General features: G+C 57.1%; 1 protein-coding gene across 1 annotated transcript; it reads right to left on the bottom strand.

Annotated features, from left to right (window-relative positions):
• Positions 1 to 1,752: 1,752 nt before the first annotated feature.
• Positions 1,753 to 19,255, bottom strand: GNA11 (G protein subunit alpha 11). The gene is made up of 7 exons (XM_006047865.4): positions 19,057 to 19,255; positions 9,411 to 9,595; positions 7,105 to 7,259; positions 6,423 to 6,551; positions 4,953 to 5,082; positions 4,719 to 4,872; positions 1,753 to 3,986 (listed from the first exon to the last, which is right to left on the bottom strand). The coding sequence occupies exons 1-7, from the start codon at positions 19,190 to 19,192 to the stop codon at positions 3,796 to 3,798; spliced, it is 1,080 nt and encodes a 359-aa protein (XP_006047927.1). The 5' UTR covers positions 19,193 to 19,255; the 3' UTR covers positions 1,753 to 3,795.
• Positions 19,256 to 27,447: the final 8,192 nt, after the last annotated feature.

The following is a 27,447-nucleotide window of genomic DNA, read 5'->3' as shown; positions in this document are numbered from 1 at the left end:
GGGCCTTTGCACTGGGCTGTGCTCTTTGCCTGGAAAGTCCTTCACTGGGACTTCCCAGGTAGCTCCGCTGGTAAAGAATCCGCCTGCGATACAGGAGACCCCGGTTCGATTCCTGGGTCAGGAAGTTCCCCTGAAGAAGGACATGCATCCCACTCCAGTATTCTTGCCTGGAGAATTCCCATGGACAGAGGACACTGGCGGGTTACAGTCCATGGACTCGCAGAGTTGGACACACTGAGCAACTAAGCACAAGCACAGATCCCTTCACATCTCCCAGCATATTATTCATATGCCGCCTTCTCAGAAAGGCCTTTCCTGAACAGCCTGTCTGAAGTGGCCCCTGTTGCTCCCCATGCCTCTTTCCCTGGCTGTTAGTTCACAGAGTGAGTCGTGGTGATAAACACTGTTCTCCTCCCTGTATATGCAGTGCCTAGGACAATGCCTGGCATACACAGGTCTTCTAGGCATTTCCATTCCGCTGATGAGTGAGTAAATAAAACTGGAGGACGATGTGGAGAAGTGGGAATCGGGTGAATGGCTGGTGGGAACATGAAAATAAGGTAGCTGCTGTGGAGACAGTCTGGTGGTTCCTCAAATGGTTGACTGTAGCATCACGGTGTGACCCAGCAGTTCCACTTCTCTTTACACCCAGTAAGATGGAAAGCCCTCTCAAAGAGGCACCTGCACACCGGTGTTCACAGAGGCATGATTCATGGCAGTCAGAGGCAGAATATGCCTAGTGTCCACCAACAGACAGATGATGGACAAACATGGTGTGGCCCATCCACACCATTGGAATGATTCAGCCTTAAAGAGGAAGGAGGTTCTGACACCTGCTACACCATGGATGAACCTGGAGGACACGATGTGCAGTGAGAGAAGCTACACACAGGACAAACTCCGATTCCACTCACAGGAGATCCCTATAGACTCCATAGAAAATACGGTGGCAGGGGCCGGGGGCTGGGGAAGAGGTTGGGAGTTATTGCTTAACAAGGACGGAGTTTCTGTTTGAAGTGATGAAAAGGTTTTGGAGACCGTTAGTGCTGCTGGTTGCACAACATTATGAATGAAATTAATGTCACTGAATTGCACATTTAAAAATGGTGAAGAGAGGCTTCCCAGGTAGCTTGGTAGTAAAGAATCTGCCTGCCAATACAGGAGATGCAGGTTCAATCCTTGGGTTGGGAAGATCCCCTAGGAGGAAATGGCAACCCACTCCAGTATTCTTGCCCGGAAAATCCCATGGACAGAGGAGCCTGGTGGGCTACAGTCCATAGGGTTGCAGAGTCAAACACACTAGGCATGCATGCACGACCTGATCTCATGACTTATTGCTAATGACCCACTGGAACACAAATAAAATCTGATTTTAAAAATTGTAAAGATGGTAAGTTATATGTGTATTTACCACAATATATGTATTTAAAAAATTTTTAAACCAAAAAAGACTGAGAGATGGGAAGGAGATTACTGGCCCAACATCTTGGTTTACACAACTGGGTTAGGGGAGGGGCACATATTTCCAAGAGCATCCGTGACAGTGAATGGCCAGCTGGGCCCAGGGAAGGAGGCACACCCCAGGCAGCCGGGCTGTGGTTCCCGAGCTGAGACCCCAACCTGAAGGTGACAAGACCCCTTCCAGCCACATGGGAATCCAGTGACACCCTGGGGGCCTCAGGGTTCCTCTGCTGCACCCCCCCCCCACCCCACCCCAGCCAGCAACAGAAAATAAGCCAGAGTGGGGCCACGTGTTTAGGAACAAAATTTATTCCAATTTAAAACAGAATTCATTTCAGGAGAAAGGTATGAAAAGTCAATTTCCACCAGCTTTCTCTGGATTAAGGGGTGTGGGCCCCAATGCAGACGCACTGCCTGGACATGGCCGGCACTGAGCTGACCACCCACCCCTCAGCCCGCACAGAAGATACATGCATCTCAAATGACAAAAGGTTTAAAAACAGCATCTTTATATAATATTCTTTTTTAAATAGATTAAGATTTAAATTGTCTGAAATCAGGATTGTTTAATATACAAGCAGGCGAAGTCGCCCCCGCCGGCCGCAGGGCTCCTCACGCCCCTGGGGCGTTGGCACTCGGAGGGCAGTTCTGCTGGGTGATGTGACATGGGGGTGGGGGCTGGCACTCAGGGATGCGCCGCAGAGGTGAAGTTCATACTGGGGGCGAGGAGGGCTTGAAACCTGCCACCCCATTCTCCCGGCGCGGAGGTGGGGCCAAGTTGGTGGGGTCCCAGCAGGCCGGATGGGGAGGTTTGGCACTGCGGGGCCGGGCCTGCCCTGGGATATTGGCACGCTGACCTCTCAGGAAGTTAATACTCTGGGTGCACGTCGCCCACCCCGCCTCCCCCTCAAGAGCCCGATCCAGTTCCCTGTGTGATGTGGGACCGCGGGAGCCCACCGCCAGCGGCACCACCTGTCCCCCCGTCCCCCCCTCCCCCCTCGGTACACATCAGGCTTAGGGTATAAATCCCACACGTGGACACATGGCACAAAAGAGGGCCCTTCCGGTGAAGACACCAGGGGAAAACAGGCCAGGAAGTGTGCCCCCCACCCGACCCCGGGCCCCGCCTATCACGAGGGCAGGGGTGGGGTGGGGGTGGGCTGCCGCGGTGGGGGTGGGGCCGGGACCCGGCTGGGCGGAGCTGGTTTGCCTTCTCCCATCATTTCTCTGCAGGGATCCAGGGCCGCCCGAGTGCTCAGGTTTAGGGCCCAGGTGCGCTGGGCAGGTGCGAGCCCCACCAGTGGGCCACTCTCCGCACCTTGGTGCAAGAAGCCAAGCACACAAAACCAACCACCGCAGCCCTTGGCCCACGCCTTCCCCAGAAACCGAGCCTCAGGCCCTCTGGGAGGTGCCTCTGTGCCTGGCCATGGCCGCGGCTGTGACCAGGCCGAGGGCCCACCTCCGGCTGCCACGAGCCCGAGGTCTTGGTTCTGGGCAACACGCAGGGCAGTGGGCACCGCCCTGATGGCCATGGACCTGCCAGGGCGACCCTCACTCTCTTTCTGCTTCCCGGGGACAGACCTGAGAAGATTCTGAAAAAGTCCCCACCGCATCCCCACTGTTTCCGAAATGGCCACAAAATACAACAAAATAAAGAGCGACTCTGGGTCCCTGTGGGCCCCTCGGTGTTGGGATTGGCGCTGGAGCCCAGGAGGGCTCCCAGGGGGAGCACAGGTGCTGGGAGCCCCCCCACCCCCACCCTGACCAGAGAACCCGACGCACCTGGGCTCCCACCCTCGGGCTCCCACCAAAGGCAGGACTGCCAGAGGCCCTGGGCTGCAGTTTTGTTTCCTCAAAAAAAAAAAAGAAAAAAAAATGGTTAGGCACTTCCCAGGGCGGGCAGCGGGGGGCGCCACCCACCCCCACTTCTTGGAGTCCGGTGCAGAAACAGGGCGACTGTGGTGAGGGTGTCAATAACTTAACACGGGAAGAAAGAGAAGCCCAGCCACTGCATCTCCGCGGCTCCGAGATCAACGGGAAACCGGCCATGTCCTGCGACCCAGCGCCGCTGGTGCCGGGTCTCCTCTCTGCCTGTCTGCTGTGGGTTCTCTTTTTTTTTCTTTTTCTTTTTTTTTTTAGAAAAAAGCAAGCCACAAGTCAAGGCCAGAAAAAGGCGGCCTCTGCCACTGACAAAGACGAGAAGGTGCACGAGGTGTGTAGGAAGAGAGGTGTACGTCCCCTGATAACTGTGAAATAAAAACCATTTGTTTAAAAATATGAAACCCCGACTCGTGGGGTGACTGGCGACCGGCAGGCGGCTGGCGGGAGTCCCGGTCACACCAGGTTGTACTCCTTCAGGTTGAGCTGCAGGATGGTGTCCTTGACAGCGGCGAAGACGAAACGGATGTTCTCTGTGTCGGTGGCGCAGGTGAAATGCGAGTAGATGATCTTGTCGCTGTCGGGGTTTAGGTCCACGAACATCTTCAGGATGAACTCCCGGGCGGCCTGCGCGTCCCGCTGGGGGCCTGGGAGGGGCGGGGCAGGGCGGGGTGAGCCGGGGTGGGGGAGGCTCTGGGAAGAGGTCCCTGTCCTGGCCTGGGGTCAGCCCCCCTCACCTAACCCCTCACTCATCACCCACCTCCTCTCCCTACCTCCCTCACTCCTGCCTCACCTCTGTGGTTTCGGCCCACAGCACACCCCACGCTAGGGCATGTGTCAATAACGCACCTCCAGCTACATTCCTGGCCCCCACCCCCCAGAGCCTCCTGTGCTCACCCACCACCCACCCCAGCCTAGAGCCCACACTTCTGGCCCCACCCAGCCTCCTGGCTCCATAGGCAGCATCTTGGGGGACATGTCCTGGAACATCTGTGATGCTCCTTCCTTCCCTGCCACCAGCCAAGGTGGGAGTGGCGGAGCTCTGACCACTCCCCAGACCTCCAGGGATCCCCAGGTGGGAGGTGGGGATGGTCCCGGGTCCACCTGCATCTCCAGTGCCCCCCACCTCCCAGTGCCCAAGCCTGGGGAGGCAGGGGACATACCAGCGAGCAGTGACCGCAGGGCACCCCCTCCCACAGACACTCCCCTGGGGGACACCAAGGTCTCCCACCCTCTAGGGTCCCAGGAGGCACCCGCGAAGCTTAGCCACACTAACTGTGCTGCGGCCTCTCTACAGCCTCTGGAAGCACCCGCCCTGCGCCAGAGACCAGGACACCGAGGCCCAGAGAGGGTAAGAGATGGCTGGCAGGGCGCCTCACCGTCGAACTCCGGGAAGTAGTCCACCAGGTGGGAGTGGAGGATCTTGTCCTCCAGCAGGTCCTTCTTGTTGAGGAAGAGGATGACGGATGAGTTCTGGAACCAGGGGTAGGTGACGATGGTCCGGAACAGTGCCTTGCTCTCCTCCATGCGGTTCTGCGGGGAGGGTGGTAGGTTGGCATCAGGCCCCCCAAAAGGCCTGTGGCCCACATCCCCAGGTTCAGCGCGGGCCTCACCTCGTTGTCCGACTCCACCAGCACTTGGTCGTACTCACTAAGGGCCACAAGGAACATGATGGACGTCACGTTCTCAAAGCAGTGAATCCACTTCCTCCGCTCGGACCTCTGGCCCCCCACATCCACCATCCTGCACAGCGAGGCACACAGGTTCAGTACTGGGTTGCAGAAGACACTGCCCCTGCAGCAAACCCTGCCTCCCTCAGGACGGCTGCATTGGCCAGAGCCACGAGGACCCCCTGATGGCATCGGAGCCCGTCCCTCAGTCATCTGTCACAGGCAGCAGAGACCCGTCTGTGCCCTGCGGGCCTCTGCCATCCCAGACTCTATCAAAAATCTGAAAGAGACCAAAATGCTGAACTCTCACCAGAAAATGTACCCTCAGGCATGGGTGGGGTGATGCCTGCAACTTCTGAGGGCCTGAGGGAATCATCAGGGGCTCTGATGGGTGAAAAAGGGCGAAGGGGGCAGGCAGGGGGACCCGAGGCTCTCTCTCTGTCCCAGGAGCCTTCGCCTGAGCAGTAGGGTCCCAGGGGGCAGAGTTGGGTCTCTAGCCAGAGGGCACCTCAAGGTTAACCTGACCGAGTTGGCTGGCACTTCCAGGTGCAGGGCAGCATCTGCCAGCAGCATTGTCTCTGGGCCCCCACCTGGGGTGGGCTCGCCCAGCAGAGGGGACCCTGTGAGGCAATGGCAGGGAGGGAGGGCTCACAGCCAGAGCAGACTCCCCTCGCCCGGAGCCTGGGCCCTGGTTGCAGTTGTACAGCCTCATCTGGGAGTGGGGTCCCTGCAGGCATCACCATTAGGACACAGTCACCCCAGAGCAGGGCCCTGAACCCAGACACTGGTGGTGTCACCGTAAGAGGGAAATATGGGCACAGACATGGGAAGCAGCCACATGATAACGACAGGGAGACAGAGCGATATGGCTATGAGCCAGGGAATGCCGCAGGCAGCCAGCACCACCAGCGCCAGGAGGGGCGGGACAGATGACTCCCCACACCCTCGGGGGGCCCAGCCCTGCTGCCACCTTGACCCCAGACAGCTGGTCTGCAGAGCTGGGAGAGGACACATTTCTATGGTTTAAGTTGCCCATCTGTGGTCATCTGTTATGGATGTCCCAGGAGACACACTTGGCTTTGCCACTTGGCAGCTCTGGACAAGCTATGATCTCATGGAGTGGCAGGGCCTGTCCTTGGGGACAGCCCTGAGTCCACTCTGGCCACAAAGCCTGTAGGACAGGGTTGCTGAGGGGCCTTCAGGTCGTTCCACTGCCCAGAGCACCCCTGCTCTGGCCCGGACTCCAGACCCCCCACCCACCTGCAGGCACCCGCATCCTCCTCCGTCTGAAGCCATGCTCCCCAGGCCGCCCCCGTTCAGCCCCTGAACGCCACGAGGCCCTGGCTCCCTGGGAAACCTGGGGACAGCCCCAGATGACAACCCCTCACTGGCGCCCCCCCGGGGCCCGGGCACCTGAAGATGATGTTCTCCAGGTCAAAGGGGTATTCGATGATGCCCGTGGTGGGCACGCGCACCCGCAGCACGTCCTGCTGGGTGGGCAGGTAGCCTGAGGTGGCAATGCGGTCCACGTCCGTCAGGTAGCTGCAACACAGTGCGGGGTGGGCTCAGGCAGGCTGCGAGGGGCCTCCCGCCACCCCTGGGGTCTCCCTCGACTGCCCTGGGCCCCTGAGTGGCTGGGAGGGGCCGAAGCAGCCCAAGTACTTGGGACAGAACGGACAGGGACAAAATGAGGCTGCAGGGAAGGCATGGGATGAGCCCCGTCGGCTCTAGGGGCCAGCTATCAGGGCTGGGGATGGAGCAGGAGTTCCAAGAGAGACTGTAGGCTGGAGTAGGGTAGCTTTTCAAAACCAGGCCTACTCCTTTGGAACAGTTTTAGCTACACAGAAAAGGGGCAGAGACAACAGAAACCCCCGCAGATGCCCTCCTCCCTGGGTGAATCGTCCACGTCCCAGCTGAAGAGCAGCGTGCAGACGGCGTCACCCAACACCTTGTCCACTCCCCTCCGCTGGCCCCAGGCACTGCCCTAGCCCCACTCACTACTTGGTGAGGTCCAAGAGCTGGTACTCACACCCCCCACCCATCCACACCCCCACATCCCCTTTCCCAGCCTTCAGCACGCCCCGGCCCCACTCACTACTTGGCGGAGTCAGAGAGCTGGTACTCGCGCCGGCGGTCATAGCACTCTTGGATGCCGGGGTCGTTCCACAGGGTCTTGATGGCGCTCACGTACCGGTGCTCGAAGGTCGTCACCTTTTCCACATCCACCTCCCGGATCAGGAGTGCGTTGGCCTGCAGGGGGAGAGGTAGGCAGGGGGGACACACGGTGCCAGTGGCCGACTCAGAACCATCGACTTCCATTTCCCATGAACACAAATCACAGCAAAGTGACAGGCAGTGACCGTTCCCCAGGCCCGGATCCCCGAAGCAAAACTCAGGACAGAAAGCGGCTCCCAGAAGCAGGAATGCCACATGCCTCAGTGCCCAGGTGCCCCAAAGGAGGGGACAGTAGGCTCTGAACAGGACGGAGGAACAAACACCGCAGAGCTCCCGTGTTCCCAGGTCACAGGAGAGGAAACCAAGGCACAGAGAACTGCTCTGACCAACTGCTCTGACCCGGGAAGAATCTGCCCCGTTTCCGGGCATATGGCTCTGGAAACCCTCAGAGTCTCTGAAGGGCTAGGTACTCTGTGTGCAGCTGGGACAGGGCTGGGGGCCAGAGCCACCTACCACGGAGTGGAGGCTGGGTTCATAGGAGCGGCCCAATGACTCACGCCTCCAGGATGGAGCCTCCACACAGACCCTGGAGTACAGGGCTTAGAGACCCGCTCCTCAAGAACTGCTGCCCAGAGGGCCACACATGTGCGCACACACACACACATGTACACACTGGTGTGCACACACACACAACATGGGGCAGAGGGCTCTCAGGAGACCCCCCCTTCCCCTTCAGCCCTGTGCTCAGGGTGGTCCAGTCACACTCAGCTGAGTGACTGGGGAGGAGACACAGTGGGGTGGATCCCAAATGGAGTGAGGGGGCCCCAGCCTGGGCTCTGGAACCCAAACCCTTGCCCTCCCAGTTGTGGCACCCAGCCTCCAGTTTCCCCTACAGCCATGTCCTTCAGCCCCTCCCACTTCTTAGCCTAAGCCTGGAGAAGCAACTCCAGCCCCAGAAAACCTGCCTGACTGTGGATGCACGGAGATCAGGGACCAGAGGTCTGTTCCTACAGCCACACTGTCCCTGCCATGAATGACAGGTAAGCGAGCAGGCGTGGCCTGTGCCGAGAAATCTGCCATTTAGAGACAGGCCTCTATCCACTGATCCCTGTTCCAGACTCTGCTGGACTTCATGACCAAAGGTGGACTTGGAGGGGCCTCGAGTGGAAGTGATCTTACAAATCAGAGGGCGAGAGGCTCCAGCAGGCCCCCACACTTGGCCCCACAGCCAGGCCGGCCAGGCCCCCAACTCATCACTGGGCTTCTAGGGTCCCTGATAACAGCGAGCGTCAAGGCATGAAGATGCCAACATCTGGTGAACTGGCTGTCTGAAGCTTCAAAGTGAAGGGATTAATGTAAATAAACCCTATGGGACATATGTGGACTCTGGTGCCACTGTCAGCCTGGGCAACTCCTGGGGTTGAATGAGGAGCCCCTGAAAACAGATCTACAAAAGGAAAGCCAAGGGAGGCGGCCAGCAAGAGACCGCTGTGATGCACAACTAGGAGAACACCGCTCGGCCAGCAGGGGGCAGCCGCTCCAGAGGGCAGACCAACAGGGATGCTGGACTCCACACTCCACTGCTGTGGACACACCCAGGAGCACGAGGACGCGCACACAACAGAAACTTGCACACGAATGTCCCAGTGGCGTGTCCTCAAGAGCCAGAAAGTAGAGACAACCTCATGTCCCTCGACGGATGATGAATAAACAACTGTGGTCCATCCACACACAGAGCATGACTCAGCCACAGAGAGAAGCCCTGACACTCGCTACCATGTGGACAGACCCCGAGAACATGACGCTCAGTGAGAAAAGCAGACACACAACGACACACAGGGTGTGACTCCACCGATGGGAAATGTCCAGAACAGGCCAATCCACAGACACAGAGGTGGGTTCCTGGTTGTCAAGGGCTGGGGCAGGAGGAAGGAGGGGGTGGGGGTGATGGGTGACTGCTGATGGGGACACGGTTTCTTTCTGGTATGATAAGAATGTTCTGGAATTAGAGACAATGGTTGCACAATGCCGTGAATATGTTAAAAATGAGTGAAATGCACACTTTAAGTGGATGACTTCATACGTAAATGTTCTCAATAAAGCTGTTACAAAAGAAAGTAAGAAAAAGTGCCACTCTCCAGGGTCCCAAAGGTCCAACTCCGCACGCGGAAGGCCTGCAGGACAGGCTGTGAACTGCTGCAGGATGCGCAGCAGCACCGGCCTCACCTTGTTCTGCTCGTACTTGTAGAGGATCTTCAGCGTTTCCATGGCGCGGATCATGGCCTGCATGGCGGTGAAGATGTTCTGGTACACCAGTTTGGTGAAGCCCCGCTTGTCCTCCTCTGAGTAGCCCGCCCCGTGGATGATGCGCATCTGCTTGATGAACGTGCTCTTCCCGCTCTCGCCCGTGCCTGCAAACGGCCCAGTGAGACCCCAGCCCTGTGTTCCCTGTGCCCGCCCATGAGGAGCCCCACCCACGTGGGGGCGAGGCAGGGACATGCCTGGCCCGGCCCGCTGCTGTCCCTAGAATCAGGCGTCCTCCCCTGCACACCCACATCTACGCGGGGAGCCAGGGAACCGAGCCTCTTAGGAGGTCAGGACGATGATGTGGGCAGGGACAGGAGGGGAGCGGCAGCTGCACCTGCAGAGACTGGGGCCTGAATTAACTCCGTCCGCAGCCAAGGAACCAAAGGCTGCAACAGTGAAGTGTCTCCCAGATGCCACCACCTGCTTAACTGCGGGTGGCTGCAGGTTCACTCCCAGGTCCCAAGCACCCTTGTGTGGCAGCGTCCCACCAACCCCTAGCTGCTCCTCTTCCATGACTTCCAACCAGAACAGCTTTCCTTCGGGGCATGAGTTTGACATCTGTGCACCTCAGGGAGGGGAGCGCAGAGGCTCTACCTCCTCAGAGCTGGGGATCAGAGTCAGCTGCAACCCCCCTGAGAGGGACCCCGGGGGCCTCTTTGTCCTCCCCTTCCTTACCCAATGCACAGCGTGCCGGCGCCAGCCCCACCTGGCCCCACGGGCACCAGTGCTCCCCAAGCCTCTCCTGCTTCAGCCCCTCACTGCCCTGTCACCTCTAAGTGGCAAAACCATCTCCCCACTTTCATTCACCCCCAAGTATAGCCACACCAATTTTACATTTCAATGTGTCCAGGAATCTCTGTGACACCTCCCTCACAGAAACGGAGCCTGATCCCCCTTTCCAATCCAGAGAGCCAGACCAAGGACAGCCTGGCACTGCGAGACAGTCCCAGAAGGCACTGGGCTCCCTGGTCTCTCTGGGACTCTCAGGGGCTAGGGGATAGCTCCACAGGGGCCCACATAGACAGGAGCCATGTGAGGGGCCATGCCAGAACCCTCTCCTCAGAACCTGCCTATGGTTTTCAGCTACCAAGTTACAGGGTGACTTTACTGCACAGCAGGAGAGAACTCTACATCCTAAGGATGCACCGCCTCAATCCCTGCTGCTGCTGCTGCTCAGTCGCTTCAGTCGTGTCTGACTCTGTGCGACCCCACAGACGGCAGCCCACCAGGCTCCCCCATCCCTGGGATTCTCCAGGCAAGAACACTGGAGTGGGTTGCCATTTCCTCCTCCAATGCATGAAAGTGAAAAGTCAAAGTGAAGTCGCTCAGTTGTGTCCGACTCCTAGCGACCCCATGGACTGCAGCCCACCAGGCTCCTCCGTCCATGGGATTTTCCAGGCAAGAGTATTGGAGTGGGGTGCCATTGCCTTCTCCGCTTCAATCCCTACTTGATAACAAATGCAGGTCCCACTCACCCATGGACCGAAGGCCCAGGGCCCCCTTTTGGGGACTCAGAATCCCCCAGACTCACCCCAGCCCACCTGCCCAGGCTCATCCTCCTCACCCGGAGTGGCCTGTGCCCCCCACCCCGACTCGGGGGCCTGAGCTGCATGCTCTCCACACCCTGTGGGGCTCACGGCCACCGGTGCCATGGGCAGGGGGCAGGAGCCCCCCCTGCACTGGGACCTATCACCATGCCTGCGGGGGTCTCTCTCAGGTATCTGCTGCCCGCCTCCTTGCTCAGGGGGGTTCCTGGAGAAGAGACAGGTTCTGAGTGCCCCGCAGTGACCACGTTGTCCTGCAGCAGTAGGCCCTCCAACTGCATCTGACTGCAGGTGGTCCCCTGGGGAGACCCAAGTCTCAAGCTGGACAAAGCAGGAGCCTCATGCAGCCGCCCCTTCTAGGATATCCATAAAGGCCCTCAGTCCTTGGGTTTGTAATAAACAAACCCAACTCTGGTTCTGTCTCCAAGTGGTGACTACCCCTATGCCACCCCTCCCCTTCCTATCTCTGCACAGCACCAACCAGGGCCAGTTGCCCACTCCCATGAAGGCACCCCAGTTCTGGAGCAGGAGAGGATGACCCCACACCTCCCTGAGAGATCCACGAACACTCATTGCACGGGGTAGGGTGGGGGTGGGCAGGAGGTGGTGGCACACAGGAGTACCATGTCCAGCGCGGTCACCTCTGGACCAAGGTCCTCCCAACACTGCTGCTATCGGGCTCATCGCAGGTTCTATGGGCTGTGGAGCAGTCTCCTTGTCCCCACCCTCTTGATGCCCCTATCCTCAGTGAAACAACCATGGATGTTCCCTGACAGGGCCCAAGGTCCTCTGGGGGCAGGATCGCTGGTTTTGATAAAATTCTACTGTAAAAAGATCCATGCCCTGCTGGTCGTCTGGAAGGGTTTCTCACTGGAAACACCAGACGGTGGCCACTCAAGCCCAAGCCCCTGCAGGCCGCAGGTCAGCCAAGGAGGAGAGGGCGGCCCCTTGTGTTGAGCCCCCTCAACTGCAGGACAGGCAAGTGAGCCACGTGAGTGCAAGGGCACCAGGAGACCAGAGAAAGCTGCCTCTGAGGCAGACATAGCCAGCATCTTCAGAACCGGCACCAAAGGGGTGAGCAGCCCCCACAGCGCCCCTCAAGGGCAGTGCCAAGCACCAAGGGTCACACACACCAGCACATGGCCTGCACCCACAGCCAGGGACCGTGGGCAGGGAGTGACCACTAAGGAGCCGTGAATGTAGGCCAGAGAGCGGCCGAGGACAACGGGGATGGCCGAGGGCCCACCCAGACACCGCCAGTGGGACACGCCCCAACCGAGAAACGGAAGATGGACCCCAAGGAAGCTGGAAATATAATCAACCCTGGAGACACGGGGGTCCTGGACAAGGCACGTGGCCCAAACCCTGCCAGCGCAGAGAAGCCGCTGTGAAGACAGAGCCATGATCCAGGCCAGGAGCAAAAGGCACTGGCGAGGTGACAGGGCAAGATGGCCTTGACTGGCGATCATGTCACAATGCCTGTTCCAAGTCCTACACAGCTCAGGGAGCATCTCAATTTAACCAGGTGTAAAAGGGACACGGCGGGCCCAGAGTGGGACGTGGCAGTGTCACTTTGCCAGGAAGAACAGAGAAAGGCAAGGGGGTGGGGGGAGGTGGTGGCCACAGAGGCCAGGCCCCCAGGGACAGCCTCACCAGTTAAGGGTTTTGTCGGCCGTGCTCAGGGCCAGCCCCTGTGGAACCTCCGCAGCAAGGCAGCAGCACGACGGGCAGGAGCCCACAGGCCTGCGCTTGGCCACAACTGTGCCCGGGAGCGTGAGAGAGGAAACGGTCTGGGCGTCCCCTCCAGATGCCCGTCTCCTGGGCCAACTCAGCCCACATGCTGCCAACAGCCAGGCCCCAGTGCACCCGACCCAACGTCTATCTGCAAAGAGAAGTCTCTGGGCGCAAGGCCCGCCTGGCCCTCACAGCTGGACTCGTCTGCTGTGGCTGATGCCCAGGTGTCCCAGGCAGCTCCAGCTCACCCCAGCTCTTCGTCAGTCCCTCCAGAAGATCTGGTCACTTGTGCCCTTCAGCTCAAAACCCTTCAACAGCTGCCTGCAGGGGGAAGAGCGAGGCCTCACAAGCAAGACCGTGGAGAACCTGTGCTGGCCTCGTTCCAGCCCTACACCTGCACAGGGGACGCACAGGGCACCCACGGCCACAGCCCTCCCCTCCTGGCCATGCTCAGAACCCAGGCTTGCATCTGTGGGTCCCTGGCCCCCGCCAACAGGACAGGCCCAACGTTACATGAGGACTCGACCACCCATCGGGCCCTCCCCCGTCCAAACACTGACCCAAATCTCTGCACAGAAACCCCTATTCATGTTTTCCAAGAAGCACTCCAGCACCCCCAACATCCTACCAGCTGAAGCCGGCTCCCTGAAGGCGAGGGTCTGCCTGAAGCCCTGCACCCCAGCCCAGGCTTGGCCCACAGAAGGCACCACACAAATTTTCCCTGAATGAACCAAAAGAACTTGGCCCCACCCGTGGTCTCGGCTCTGTCACACGCCCCCCACCCCCTCACCCCAACCCCGGGCCCTCTGCATCCCCAGTGGCTACCCCAAGAACAGGTCAGCCCAGGCGAGGGAGGTCCTGGCTGTGGGACCTGGCAGGGTCAGCCTGACGCAGTAGGCCCAGAGCCTGCAGGACGCCCTCTGGGCACTCAGCGGCATCACCAGCTGCCCAGTGGAGACTGCCTGGAGAAGAGGAAGAAGAGCAGCCTGTCTTACGAGGGAGGGAGAAAGCCACAGCCTGCCTGCCAGGTCGGCCAAGATCTAAGACCTCGGATTAGGAGGAAGTGGGTCTGAGCCCGCAGCCGCCACTCTGATATGGGAAAGCTGGGGACAGGGCCAGGGCTTGGAGGGCAGAAGGGAGGCGCTGGGCTGACATCATCCCTGGGGCCTCTTGTGTGCAGCAGGTGGCCACCATCCAGCAAGAGAACATCAGCGTCAGAAGCTGGGGTTCAGGGCTGCCGCCTGGCTGTCCCTAACCCCTGTGAAGCCAGGAAGCCCAGGAGCCCAGGAGCCCTGGCGAGAACACCACCGGATATCTGGGCTCCTGAAGACACAGCCAGAAATCCTGTGTCAACAGGTCTAAGATCAAAGAAGGACTCCAACCTCGTGCCAGGACAAAGAAAGCGCAGACTCCTCATATATGTAGTCGAGGATAGTGCCTGCACGCACCCCCTTGTCCCCACTGGCCTATTCATTCATTCATTCATCATTCATTCATTCACTGGTAGGTCTACCACCCCACCTCCCATTGGACAGGTGAGCAGGCTGAGGCACAGAGAGGTCCCGCAGCTTCACTGAGGTCACACAGCTGGTAACTGTCAGACCTCAACAGGCTCAGAGCTTCCGGCTTCATGTCAGTCTGTCTCGCCATGGCCCGTGTGTCAGCCACCCAGGGAAGTGAGAGAGTGCAGGAGCGCCAGGGGGACAGTCGCAGGGCCTTGAAGACACCACAGCAGTGGGTTCGAGGCAGACAATGGCCAGAGGGAGGACGTGGGATGGGCCTTGGGACTCACCCCTTTATCTGACCTCCACACAGTGGCTGCTAAGCCGGCAGGGCCTTGTCCTGCCCAGGTGGCTCCAGGTGCAGGACACCAGACCCCTCCGGGCCAGCCCTACTCGTCCCCACATGCTGGGTCCCAGTGCAGCCCTCCCTGAAACCTGACTCTCAGGAGTCAGGAGACCTGCTGTGAGTCCCCCCACCCCGCCTACCCACTGAGGCTCAGGAGAGATGGGACGACCCACCTCCCATTCAAACTTCCCCCTCCTCGGCCTCCGGCCTCCGTGAGGGCTCTGACCTTCCAGCTCTGGGCCTGATCAAGGTCCATGAGCAAACCTCCATGGTGGGGGCTGGGATCAGAACAGGGCCTGGCTCTGAGGGCCAAGCTCCAGAGACCTCCCTGAGGGACAGGGAGGCCTGCACAGCAGCAGCGGGACACCGGCCAGTGCAACGCTGTGAATGGAAATGGGTGCAGAGGGTGCTTCCCATCTGACATATCACTCCACCTGACCCCCCCATAGCCCTGCAATCAGTGGGACACTGTCCTTTCACAGAACAGAAACCAAGGCTCAGGAGGCACCGGGGACCAAAACCCCCTCCCAGGGGCACCTGGGCAAAGCCTCAGGTAGGGGGAGACAGCACCTAGCACTGGCTCAGCACCACTGTGCGCCAAGCGCCCCGCGGCACCACGCCTTAACCCCCAGCAGACAGGCACGGCAGGAGGCCCTCCACGCCCGCTTGCGGGAGGCCTCGGGCAGGTGGGAACTGTGGGCTGTCCTGAGTCACTGTCTATCCATGCCCCGGAGCAGAGGGCCACCGGCAGTGGCAACGGGCCTCTGAGCAGGAAGCTTCACATATAGAAGAGATGTGAGGACGCCCAAGCCGGGGCACCCAGGCATCCCCATTCCACCTGCCGGGAGGAACTGTGTTCAACTGAGCAGAGTCACCCAGCAAACGTCTCAGAGGCCTGCAGGGCTCTGTGCTGGCTGAGGGGTGGCAGCGCCTAGAGGGGGCATGTCGTGAGGGGAACAATGGGGACACCTTGGCAGCAACTGGCCAGGTGCCCTGCAGAGGAGAGACCACGGCCACCTAGGAGACAGAGGGGCTGGGGCATGGGGCACTAACTGCAAGCCTGAGGCCGGGGTCCCAGTGCTGAGAAGCTGGAGTTCCACCAAAAAAATACCCCTGCACGTGGGCACCCCCAAAGCCCACGGAGACGCCCTGGACACCATGGTGTCCCACCACAGACACCAGGCCAACAGGCCCATGGCTCCCTGTCCTGATAGGAGAGGAGCCCTGCGGGGACCAAAGACGCCACTGCCCTGGGCTCCGCGCACCCAGGCTCAGCCCAGACCAGACCCGCCCACCTAGGGCTGGACTTTGCCCCCAAGACCCTGTTGGGCAGAGGAGGGATAAGTGGGCTCCCCTCCCTCCTGCCAGGGGTCCCCACTGCAGCCGCTTCCAAATGCCCAGCCCCCAGCTCCAGAGCAGCAGTGACCACGGGGAGCAGCAGGGAGCAGGGCTCCACCACAAAAATCAGAAAGTGAAACCTCCTGTGGTTAAACATCTGAGCGGAGCACTTCCTCGGGGCTCTCAGCAGCTCAGCCGAGGCTCCTGGAGGCTGGGACGCATCTGTGTACAGGAGTCGGGGCCCAGGGACAAGCCTGGAGACAGCTTGGGGGCCCTGGGAAGGGAGAGTCCCGCCCTCCCACGCAGCACACAGGGCACAGAGAGGCGTCCTGAAAGTGGGTCCAGGCTCCCGCACCTCCAGGGATGGCGCCTACTTAGCTCTTAAGCCCCTAAGACACACTCTGGGGTGGGTTGAGAGGGGTGGCTGCAAGGAGTGGCCCAGAGGCCCAAGGGGCATCCAGCTCCCGGGGTCCATGGAGGACACACAAGGCCACTGCCAATAGCCACGGCCACGTTCCACTCGTGCCTCAAAACGGGGCAGGCACACCCTTCCCGCTGGGGCCACCACACCCCGGGCCGGATTCCGGGCCTTTCCACCGCCGCGGGCCGGACAGGAAGCCTGTGGAACTGACCGCCCTGCTTTATTTAGAAATCCCTGAGCCGCTCTGTTGCTCAGCTCCCAGGGCGACGCTTCCCGCGGCAGGCCTCAGCTCTCTAGGGAAACCTGCTCTGAGGAGCAGAAACCTGCCCTAAGGGGTCTCCTCTGTGGGTCTCCGCACTTGCCCCAAGAAGGGTTCCAGGAAGTGAAAGCTGGCCAGCCTGCCAGGGACACCCACGAGGAGCTTCTACCTGGGCCTGGGGTCTCTCTTGCAAAGCGGGAGAGTGATGCTGAGCCATGGGGACCTCAGTCTACCCACTGCAGTGCCCCCCCACACCTCAGGGTCGCCCGTTCCCCACCACAGACAACTGTCCACAAGGACGCGGCCAGGAGTAACAAGACCAACCAAATCGAATCATCACCCACATTCGCAGACATACTGTGTTGAGTACAAGCACATATGTGGCTTTGGACCATACAAACATGAACAGTCCCTTTTTAAGCATCCAGACACATGACAAAACAACCTACACCTATCACCACCAGCCCTGTCACACACACTGAGCTCTGTGTACTGACACAGCGCAGAGCTGATTCCAATAACACAAACGGGGGTGACCCTGCTCTCAGGGGACCCGGGGCCAACGTCCAGGGACGCCTGTGGTTGTCAGGACCTGGGGTGCTTCTGGTGTCGAGTGGGCGGGGCGGCTGTTCAGCATCACCACCCCCCCACCCCACCCTCGCAGCATGTTCCCTGGACTTCTGCCCCACATTTACAGCCGCCCTCCTGGGGTCATTAACCTTCACCTTGGACCTGCAGGCGCTCATCCTCCTATCTGCCCCCGTGCCTGGGACTTAACAGCTTCCTGGGCGGGTGCAGACGCCCCGTCCTGACCCTGGACACGCTCTGATCTGCTGCAAGACTCCTCAGCCCAGGTCCAGCGAGGGTGCAGGAGTATAGGCCGCCAACCCACATGCTGGAACCCCGGGTCAGTTCAGAGCCTGGGTGCACTCAGGGCAGGCGGAAGCGCACGCAGCCCCCAAGTAAGTCCCTCGGCCTGGTAACATTAACGTGCCGTAACTTCCAAACACACCTCGGAATAAAGTCTAGCTCTACTGGCAAAAGCCAGCCTGCACCACGCTGTCCTCGCAGGCGCCACTTCTTACCTTTGACTGCAGAGGTAAGTCCTCCAACAGCCCTTATTTGGGGTGACTACACTGTGTCAACCACCAGGCCGACCAGGTCCCTGCAACAGGTGTGCCACAGGGAGACGGAGACCGGGAGAGGGGTCTCCCTCAGGATGGGGAGGAGGACCTAGGCTCCCACTAGGACTAAGGAGAGGGGTCAAGGAGTTGGCCAGTTCTGAAAAGCTGCCCAGGTTCCTTCAGGGGCTCCACCCACCCCGGCCCCAAAAAGAGAGGAAAGGCTGTCTTCTCCCCTACGGGCTATACTCCACTGGGAAAGGAAGGGACACAGGTCTTCCCGGCAGAGGGAAGGGAGGTGGGGACCCACCTGAGGGGAAGGGGGACGATGGTGGTGTGTGTGTGTGGAGGACAGGCCCTGTGTGCAGGGAACAGGGCTCCACCTGGTGGAAGGGTCGAGAAGGGATCCCAGGAAGCAAGGGTGCGTCTGATGGATTACAGCCCAAAGGTCTGGTCCCAAACAGATGCTAGGGTCAGCAAGGGGGCACACCTGGCGGGGTAGGGACAGGGGCCAGCCCAGTGCAGGGAGGGGGCTGGTCTCATGAGAAGGGGCAGACCCTCGAGGGTTCTGGGGGCCAGACCTGGAAGCAGAAGCTGTCCCTGCAGGGATCGGAGGTGAACAGCCAAGACAAAACTGATCCCAAAGGGCCCAAAGGACCCCAGCTGGGTAGTTGAGGCAGGGGCTGGCCCTGCAGGGACTGGGGACCAGCCATGGGCAGCACTGGCACAGGCATACCCAGAGGGTCCAGGGCGTTGATGTGGACAGGAGAGGCAGAGGCAGGCCCCTCTGACGTCAGAGGCTCAACTAGACAGCACATGTGGAAGGGATGGGCTGGCCCAGAGACGGACAGCACAGGTAAGAAGGGTCTGACCCCAGACTCGGGCCCTGCACAGGTGGGTAGGCGCTGAAGCCAGGCCCGGACCAGCAGCAGAAAGCACAGGTGGGTAGGCACTGACCCCAGACCCGGCCCATAGCAGACAGCACAGGTGAGTAGGCGCTGACCCCAGATCCGGGATCGCAGCGGACAGCACAGGTGGCCAGGCGCTGACCCCAGACCCGGGCCCGCAGAAAAAAGCACAGGTGGGCAGGCATTGACCACAGACCTGGGCCCGCAGCGGACAGCACAGGTAGGTAGGGGCTGACCCCAGACCCTGGCCCTGCAGAGGACAGCACAGGTGGGTAGGCGCTGACCCCCCGGGGGTCGACCCCGCCCTAGACAGCACGCAGGGCCGCCCAGCCCGCCCGCCCGCCGGCACGCGCATCGCTGGCCGGGACCCCGCAGGCCCCGGCCCCACTCACCGAGCAGCAGCAGCTTGAGCTCGCGCCGGGCGTCGCGCTTGTCCCGCCGCAGCTGCTTCTCGATCTCGGCGTTGATCCGCTTGGACTCCTTCACCTCATCGCTCAGGCAACACGCCATCATGGACTCCAGAGTCATCGTCCCGGCCCCGGCCGCTCGCCGGCCGCCCCCGCCGCCGCCCCCCGGCCGGCCCGGCCCTGGTCCCGAGCCGCCCCGGCCGCGCCCGCCCGGCCCTCGGCGCTCGGCCCCCGGGCCGGCGGTCCGCCTCGGCCGCCTCCGAGCGCCGGTCCCCTTCGGCCGCTGGTCCCGCCCGGGCGCCCTCCACCCGCGCCGCCACCGCCACTACCGCCGCCGCCGCCGCCAACCGCAGCCGCCGCGACCGAGCGACAGCGCCTCACAACCTAACCCGCGAGCGGACAGCGCCGACGGGCGGCCGCTGCGGCCAATGGGAGTGGGCGGCGGCCCGCGCGCCCGCCGCGGGGGTGGGACTAGCGGTCGGGCTGGGCGGGGCGTCACGCGGGCGGGGAGGGGCGGGGCGAGGCGGGCGCGCCCGCGGGTTAGGTTGCGCCGACGTGGGAAGGGGGACGCGCAGCCGGGAGCTGGGCGGGGCCGCCCGGGATTCTGGGAATGTGGCGGACTCGGCTGGGCCGACTCGGGTGGCCGGCTCGGCTGCGCTCGGCTCCGCTCGGCCCCGCTCCGACCGGCGGCCCACTTGGCCCAGGAGCAGGGGGCTTCGACCGGTCGCTGCGGTCGCAGAGCTGAGCGACCCAGGCCCCACGTGAGACTCTCGGATACCAGCCCTCAGGGCCTCCCGGGGCGCCCTGGCATTGCCTGACTGGAAACAAAACTTCCTCTCATCCGTTCTTGGAACAAGCATTAATGGAACGCCTCCTGTATACCAGGCTTGGGCTTAACATTAATACAGAACCTGCTAATATGCCAAGTATGGAGCGAGCATTAATGGAATACCCGCTGTATACCAGACATTTACCAGCCATTTATGCAGTACCTACTGTATACCAGGCATGGACCAGCTTTTCACGTAGTGTCTACTGTGTAGCTAGCTGCAGTCCATGGGGTCGTAAAAAGCCAGACACAACTGAACAGCAACTGTCTAAGGATTACCAGGCGGAAAACAGTGTGATGCCTACTGTAAGCTAGGCACACACCATGCATTAATGCAACACTTGCTGTATATCAGGAATTAGTGAGTTGCCTGCTGTATTCCAGGCAGGGAGCAAGCATTAATGAAGCACCTACTGTAAACCAAGTACTGCAGGGTTGATTTTTATGGGTGCATTGCCACACCCATTCATTACGGAGGTTGGCCGCTCTCACCCTGCACCAGGGCAGAGTTGAGTTTTTGCAGCGTCACTAAAATATTTACTATCTGGCATCTTCGGAAAAGAGACCTAGGACGGGGTCTAAACACACAGTAGGTGATCAATCCATGTTTTTTTTTGCTTATTTATTCTCATTTATTGAACATCTACTATATATCAGGCTAATAGGTAATTAGAAAGAAAAAAAGGATGTGAATAAGTCAAAAAATAAAATAATGAAATTCAAAATAAATATGACATTGCTGTCAGCAACAGGGATCTGGAAATCACGCAAATGGGAAAGACATAGTTACAGCATCAGATAGAAAAATTCATTCTTGGAATTGTTTTTAAAAAATTCATTAAAAAAATTCATAAAAATACTATAAATAAAGACACTGGCAGCTCTCACATGGTTTTTATCTGACAGAGTTTCTTTTTTTCTTAACAATATTCAGCAAACAATTGGCATTCAGTTAGGACTACTAACTGATCAATGCAAATGAACTCCCTCAAGACTGGGTGCTACACTGCAACTACTTCTCAAACGCTACCTTTAAGGTGTCTGTGCCAATGTGTCTGACCCTCCCGTAGGGTTTTGTTTGTTTGGCTGCTCTGGGTCTTAGTTGCAGCAGGTGAGATGTCCAGTCTTTATCGAAGCATGTGGGCTTTTTAGTTGCAGTGTGCAGGATCTTCTCCGTTTTTTGTTTTTGTTTATTTTTTTTTTAGTTGAGGCATGCAAACTCTTAGTTGTAGCATGTGGGGTCTAGTTCCCTGACCAGGGATCAAAATCACAACCCCCTGCATTGGGAGCTCAGAACCTTAGTAACTTGAGCATCAGGAAAGTCCTTCTAGAGGTTTTTAAGGTTAGTTTCAAAAAGGGACATATTTTCACTGCCGTATATGAATAGTAGGATATGCCTTTTTGTAAACTTTGTTCTTATTTGGTTTCACCCTGTAACCCCTTTGGGCTTCCCTGGAGGCTCAGACGGTAAAGAATTCACCTGCAATGCAGGAGACCCAGGTTTGATCCCTGGGTTGGGAAGATCCCCTGGAGGAGGGAACAGCTACCCACTCCAGTATTCTTGCCTGGGAAATCCCATGGACACAGGAACCTGGAGGGCCATCCCATTGCATATCATAATGTAATTTAAAATCTTAGACATTTTTGATCCATGTGTTTTGAATGATGGAAAAGGGGAGGGGGGGACGTCTGAAGTGGAGACCCATCTCACAGATGAGGAACCCGAGGTGCCCTTCTGCATGGTTCCTTGATGAGGACACCTGTCCCAGCCCTGACCTGGTCAGAACCCCAACTCTCTCCCCACCTGGCCCTACCCAGATCCCATCACACACCTTCCAAGCTGTACCTTGACACACTGGGCTCGCCTGTCTTGAGATAATGGGAGAGACAAAGGTCAAAGTCTCCATTTATTAGTTGATTGGGACTGAGGAAAAGTTGATTCTTTGAGATGTTCATCTTGGGGGCACCCCTGCTGGACACACAGCCAGGGTAGGGGCCCCCAGGGCCTCCCCCCGCCCCCACAAGAGAGGAAAGCTCCACTTGAACAAAGACCCAACAACCAGAGAACCCGAACAAAAACTTGGTTCCAGGCGCCTTGGATCCATTGTCCCCTCCTCCAGGAAAGGTAGTTGGGCCAGGCCTTCCCTGATCACACTTTCCAATGACACCCCCACCCCAGCACCACCCTGCTGGGCTCCCCAGAGCCCTTCTCCCAGGTGAAATCATCTTTTCTCTTCCTTTCCTCTCCTCTTCCCACCATACTATAGGGCATCTCTGCTTTGATCACTGCTGCTTCTAGACCCAAACCTGGTACACAGTAGGTGCTCAGTAAATATTGAAGGGACGAATAGTTGGGTTCTTTTCTTTTTTTTTTGACCGTGCCATGCAGCGTGTGGAATCTTAGTTCCCCGACCAAGAATTGAACCCATGCCCCCTTGTGCCGATGGTTATATGGGAGTGGACGTATAACAAAACTCATCAAGATGTACATTTTAAACACAGGTGGTTCGTGGCATGTAAATTACACCTTCATAAAGCTGCCAAAATAAGAGGTGTCCAAGGAGGTGGTAGCCATAAAGTACACACGTATGCTTGCTCATTCACTCAGTTGTGTCCAACTCTTTGGGACCCTATGGACTGTGGCCTGCCAGGCTCCTCTGTCCATGGGAGTCTCCAGGCAAGAATACTGGAGTAGGTTGCCATTTCCTCCTCCAAGGGATCTTCCTAACCCAGAGATCAAACCCATGTCTCCTGCACCTCCTACACTGGCAGGCAGATTCTTTACCACTGTGCCACCTGGGAAGCCCTGTAAAGTACACAGTAGGTACTTAATAAGTGCTTAAATGTCTTAAAGGATACTGAAATGGAGCAGAATCCACAGCGGGTGGCTTGTCATTCTCAGCCATTCACTTAGCATCTTCCTTGTGCTGGACCTGGGTGGGGACCAGGTGGGGAAACGATGGGGAAGGGAGGCCCACGGAGGAGGGATGGTTAGCTGGTCCCAGGGCCCAGCTGGTGGCTAATTACTAACTCTGGCTGCTCCACCCAGAGGCCCAGAGAGACAAAGTCCAGGGCTGCAAGCCTTGATGGCTCAGAGGCCCCATCCTCCTGTCCCCACTGCCTCTTCCGCTCCTCCATCATTGGAAGTTGGTCTGCCATGCCCCGAGGGGTTCAATTTTATGAGGGGGTCCAGGGGCCAGGGAGCAAGGCCATTTCTCGGCACAGAGCTGAGAACAGGAGCAAAGGTGATTATGGCCAGGCTGGGGGCACACAGGGCAGGGATCAGAGGAGGGGGGGCCAGGGTGGGGGGGGAATCAGAGGCTAGAGCACAGCCCTGGAATTGGGGGCAGATTCCACTGTACCTGTACAAGTCCCTGCCCTTCTCCAGTCCTCACAGCTGAAAATAGGGTGTTCATCACCCATGTCTCATGGACACTCAGCATCAGAGGAACCAGAAGGGAGTTGCATCATTATCCTGCCTTACACCCCAACCTGCAATCCCAGAGGGTCTCTATTTGTTCTTTTTTCCTTTTTCTTGCCACCCAAAAAGGTCAGAGTGAGGAGTCAGTGTCTGTCTGACCTGGCCTGGCCTACAGCAAACACACAATGAATGTTGTTTTTTTCTTCTCTTTTTTATTTTTTATTGGAGTATAATTGCTTTAAAATATTGTGTTAGTTTCTGCTGTACAGCAAAACGAATCAGCTATATGAACATATATATCCCCTCTTTTTGGATTTACTTCCCATTTAGGTCAACACAGAACATTGGGTAGAATTCCCTGTGTTTTACAGTAGATACTCATAATATCAGGGCTTCCTCAGTGGCTCAGCAGTAAAGAATCCACCTGCAACGCAGGAAACGCGGGTTCGATCCCTGGGTCAGGAAGATGCCCTGGAGGAGGAAATGGCAACCCACCCCAGTGTTCTTACCTGGAAAATTTCATGGACAGAGGAGCTTGCTGTGCTATAGCCCATGGTGTCACAGAGAGTACAACACAACTGCGAGACTGAGCACACGCACGCACGCTCACCATATCAATAGAGCACACGCACGCACGCTCACAGTATCAGTCGTGTGTCGGTCCCAACCTCCCAATCCAGCCAACTCCCCTCTCCCTGCTCCATATCCATAGGTGTGTTCTCTACATCTGTGTCTCTATTTCTGCTTTGTAGATAAGATCATCTATACCAATTTTTTCAGATTCCACACATACGTGTTAATATATGGTGTCTGTTTTTTCTAACTTCATTCTGTATGACCGTCTCTAGGTCCATCTATGTCCCTACAAATGACCCCATTTTGTTCCTTTTTATGGATGAGTAATAACCCACAACCAACTCAAAGGATATGAATTTGAGCGAACTCTGGGAGGTAGTGAAGGACAGGGAAGCCCAGCATGCTACAGTCCATGAGGTTGCAAAGAGTCAGACGTGACTTAACAACTAAACAACAGCAACAACATTCCATTGCATATATGTACATGCGTATATATCTATGCATTTCTCTGTTGATGGACATCTAGGTTGCTTCCATGTCCTGCCTAGCAATGCATGTTTATTGCACAGCTCCATAAATATTAGCTTTTACTCTAACAACAGCAACAAAATGCATGCAGGTGGTCAATGAGAATGTTAAGAAAAAGTCCAGGAAGACCTCGGTGAGATGCCACCCACCAGAGTGGCTAAGATGGGAAAGTCTGAGCATAGTAAGTGCTGACGAGAAGAGGGCAACTGGGATTCTCATCCACAATGGCTGGTGGGAGAGCAAAATGGGGCAACCTCTGCTGAAAGCAGTGTGGTGGGTTCTCAAAAAGTTCTTAAAATCATACACCTATCAGGGGGTCTAGCCATTCCACCCCTGGGTATTTACCAAACCGAAACAAAAGCATACAAAGATTTGTACACGGATGATCACAGCAGTCTCATTTTAAGCTAGTAGATAAGAATCAGACTGTCTGGTCTCCATCCTCCACACACACACACCCCTGCAGGCTATGTGTCTTTCAAGAAGTGGCCAGCCCTCTCTGAGCTTCCATTTCTTCATCTGTTAAAACGAAGGTGATGATATGAATTTTCGGGTAACCACTAAGCACATGAAAAGATGCTCTGCACATAATAGACACTCAAGGACTGTTGGTTTGTGTGAATTTTTAAAAAAAGTTCAATATCATTAGTCACCAGGGAAATGAAAATCAGAACCACAGTGGGACTCGGGGAGGACTCTGGGCTTTTACCAACGAGGAGGTGGGAACCTGGAGGACTATGGGCAGTGGAGGAGCGAGGTCTGACTTAGGTACTCACGGGCGCCCTCTGCTGACTGCTCCTAGGAGGACCGACTGGAGGCAAGGGTGGGAGTCGGGTACAAAATACAGGTGACTGTGCTGCAGGTCAGGAAGCAACAGTTAGAACTGGACGTGGAACAACAGACTGGTTCCAAATAGGAAAAGGAGGACGTCAAGGCTGTATATTGTCACCCTACTTATTTAACTTATATGCGGAGTACATCATGAGAAACGCTGGGCTGGAAGAAGCACAAGCTGGAATCAAGATTGCCGGGAGAAATATCAATAACCTTAGATATGCAGATGACACCATCCTTATGGCAGAAAGTGAAGAGGAACTAAAAAGCCTCTTGACGAAAGTGAAAGAGGAGAGTGAAAAAGTTGGCTTAAAGCTCAACATTCAGAAAACAAAGATCATGGCATCTGGTCTCATCATTTCATGGGAAATAGCTGGGGAAACAGTAGAAACAGTGTCAGACTTTATTTTTGGGGGCCCCAAAAATGCAGATGGTGATTGCAGCCATGAAATTAAAAGACGCTTACTCCTTGGAAGAAAAGTTATGACCAACCTAGATAGCATATTGAAAAGCAGAGACATTACTTTGCCAACAAAGGTCCGTCTAGTCAAGGCTATGGTTTTTCCAGTGGTCATGTATGGATGTGAGAGTTGGATGGTGAAGAAAGCTGAGCAGAGAAGAATTGATGCTTTTGAATTGTGATGTTGGAGAAGACTCTTGAGAGTCCCTTGGACTGCAAGGAGATCCAATCAGTCCATCCTAAAGGAGATCAGTCCTGGGTGTTCATTGGAAGGACTGATGCTGAAGCTGAAACTCCAATACTTTGGCCACCTCATGCGAAGAGCTGACTCATTGGAAAAGACCCTGATGCTGGGAGGGATTGGGGGCAAGAGGAGAAGGGGATGACAGAGGATGAGATGGCTGGATGGCATCACCAACTCAATGAACATGAGTTTGGGTGAACTCCGGGAGTTGGTGATGGACAGGGAGGCCTGGTGTGCTGCAATTCATAGGGTCGCAAAGAGTCAGACACGACTGAGCGACTGAACTGAACTGTGCTGGTCCAGGTGAGCGATGAGGCGGGATGGACCTGGATGGAGGTAGAGCTGAAATGTTGTCTAGTCTCCTAAGCGGAGGAGGGCGGCGACAGGCCTCACAGATCAAGTACATGTGTGTCAGATGAGCTTCGTTCAGCTGTGAGTTACAGCCCTGTGTGCTGTGAGCTCAGTGTTAATGAATCAACAGCTTTTATTAAATAAGGTGTCTCTAAGCAGAAACACACATGGCAGAAGGCTATGTGTTGATCAGTTGACAAAAGTGCAGTGACCAGAGGCTCACAGAAGCCTAACCCTGCGTATCCCCAGGAGAAGCGATGCAGTGTTCACTAATTCAGCGTTTGTAGCAGATGTAGCACAGAACTTCTGTGAATAAGAAGCAGGGACCCTACATTCACCCTGCCTCACTCTAGAATCTAGAGTCTAGATCACAACCCCAAACAACTGTTCAATAAGCTTCCACCACCATATACATTAAAATCAAAACTTGGGATTTCCCTGGCAGTTCAGTGGTTAAGACTGCACACTTCCACTGCAGGGGCACGGGTTCAATCCCTGCTCAAGGCACTGGGATCCCATATGCTCTTTGGTGCTGCAAAATAAATAAAATCAAAACTGCCTTTTTAGGGACTCCCTTGGTGGTCCAGTGGTTAAGAATCTGCCTGCCAGTGCAGAAGATGCGGGTTTGATCCCTGGTTAGGAACTAGAGGACCCAGCGCAGCCAAAATAAACAAAACAAACAAAAAACTTCAAACACAAAAACACCAACAAAACCATCAGCGTGGAACAATCAGTGCCATGAGGCATGCCTTTAGGAAATGTCCCCACCCTTAACTTCAGAGATGGAACTTGAGGTTCAGGGGGTGAGGTTGGTCCAGAGTCTTGCCCCAGCCAACCTGATGGCACAAGGAGCTTTGACCCAAGCGGCTGCAGAGGCTTTCGGTTCTGAGTTTTATTTGGAACTCTTCCCATCTCGATTCCCTTATTGCCCCTTATCTGTGTCCAGTAATAAAAATCGTCAAGGCTCCCCAGCAGGCAGGGGCGAGAGCAGATAACAGCAGACACGTGGGCAGTGTGAGCCGGCCGACTGCCCTGTGCCCGGGAGGGAGGAATAGCTAACCATTTCTGAATACTCTGTTCCTGCCAGGCTCTGTGCTTAGCAGTTTCATGTCTAAACACATTTACACAGGAAG

This window comes from Bubalus bubalis, chromosome 9 (genome assembly GCF_019923935.1).
Source record: "Bubalus bubalis isolate 160015118507 breed Murrah chromosome 9, NDDB_SH_1, whole genome shotgun sequence".
Taxonomy (NCBI): Eukaryota; Metazoa; Chordata; class Mammalia; order Artiodactyla; family Bovidae; genus Bubalus; species Bubalus bubalis.
This window is presented reverse-complemented; position numbering and strand designations above follow the sequence as displayed.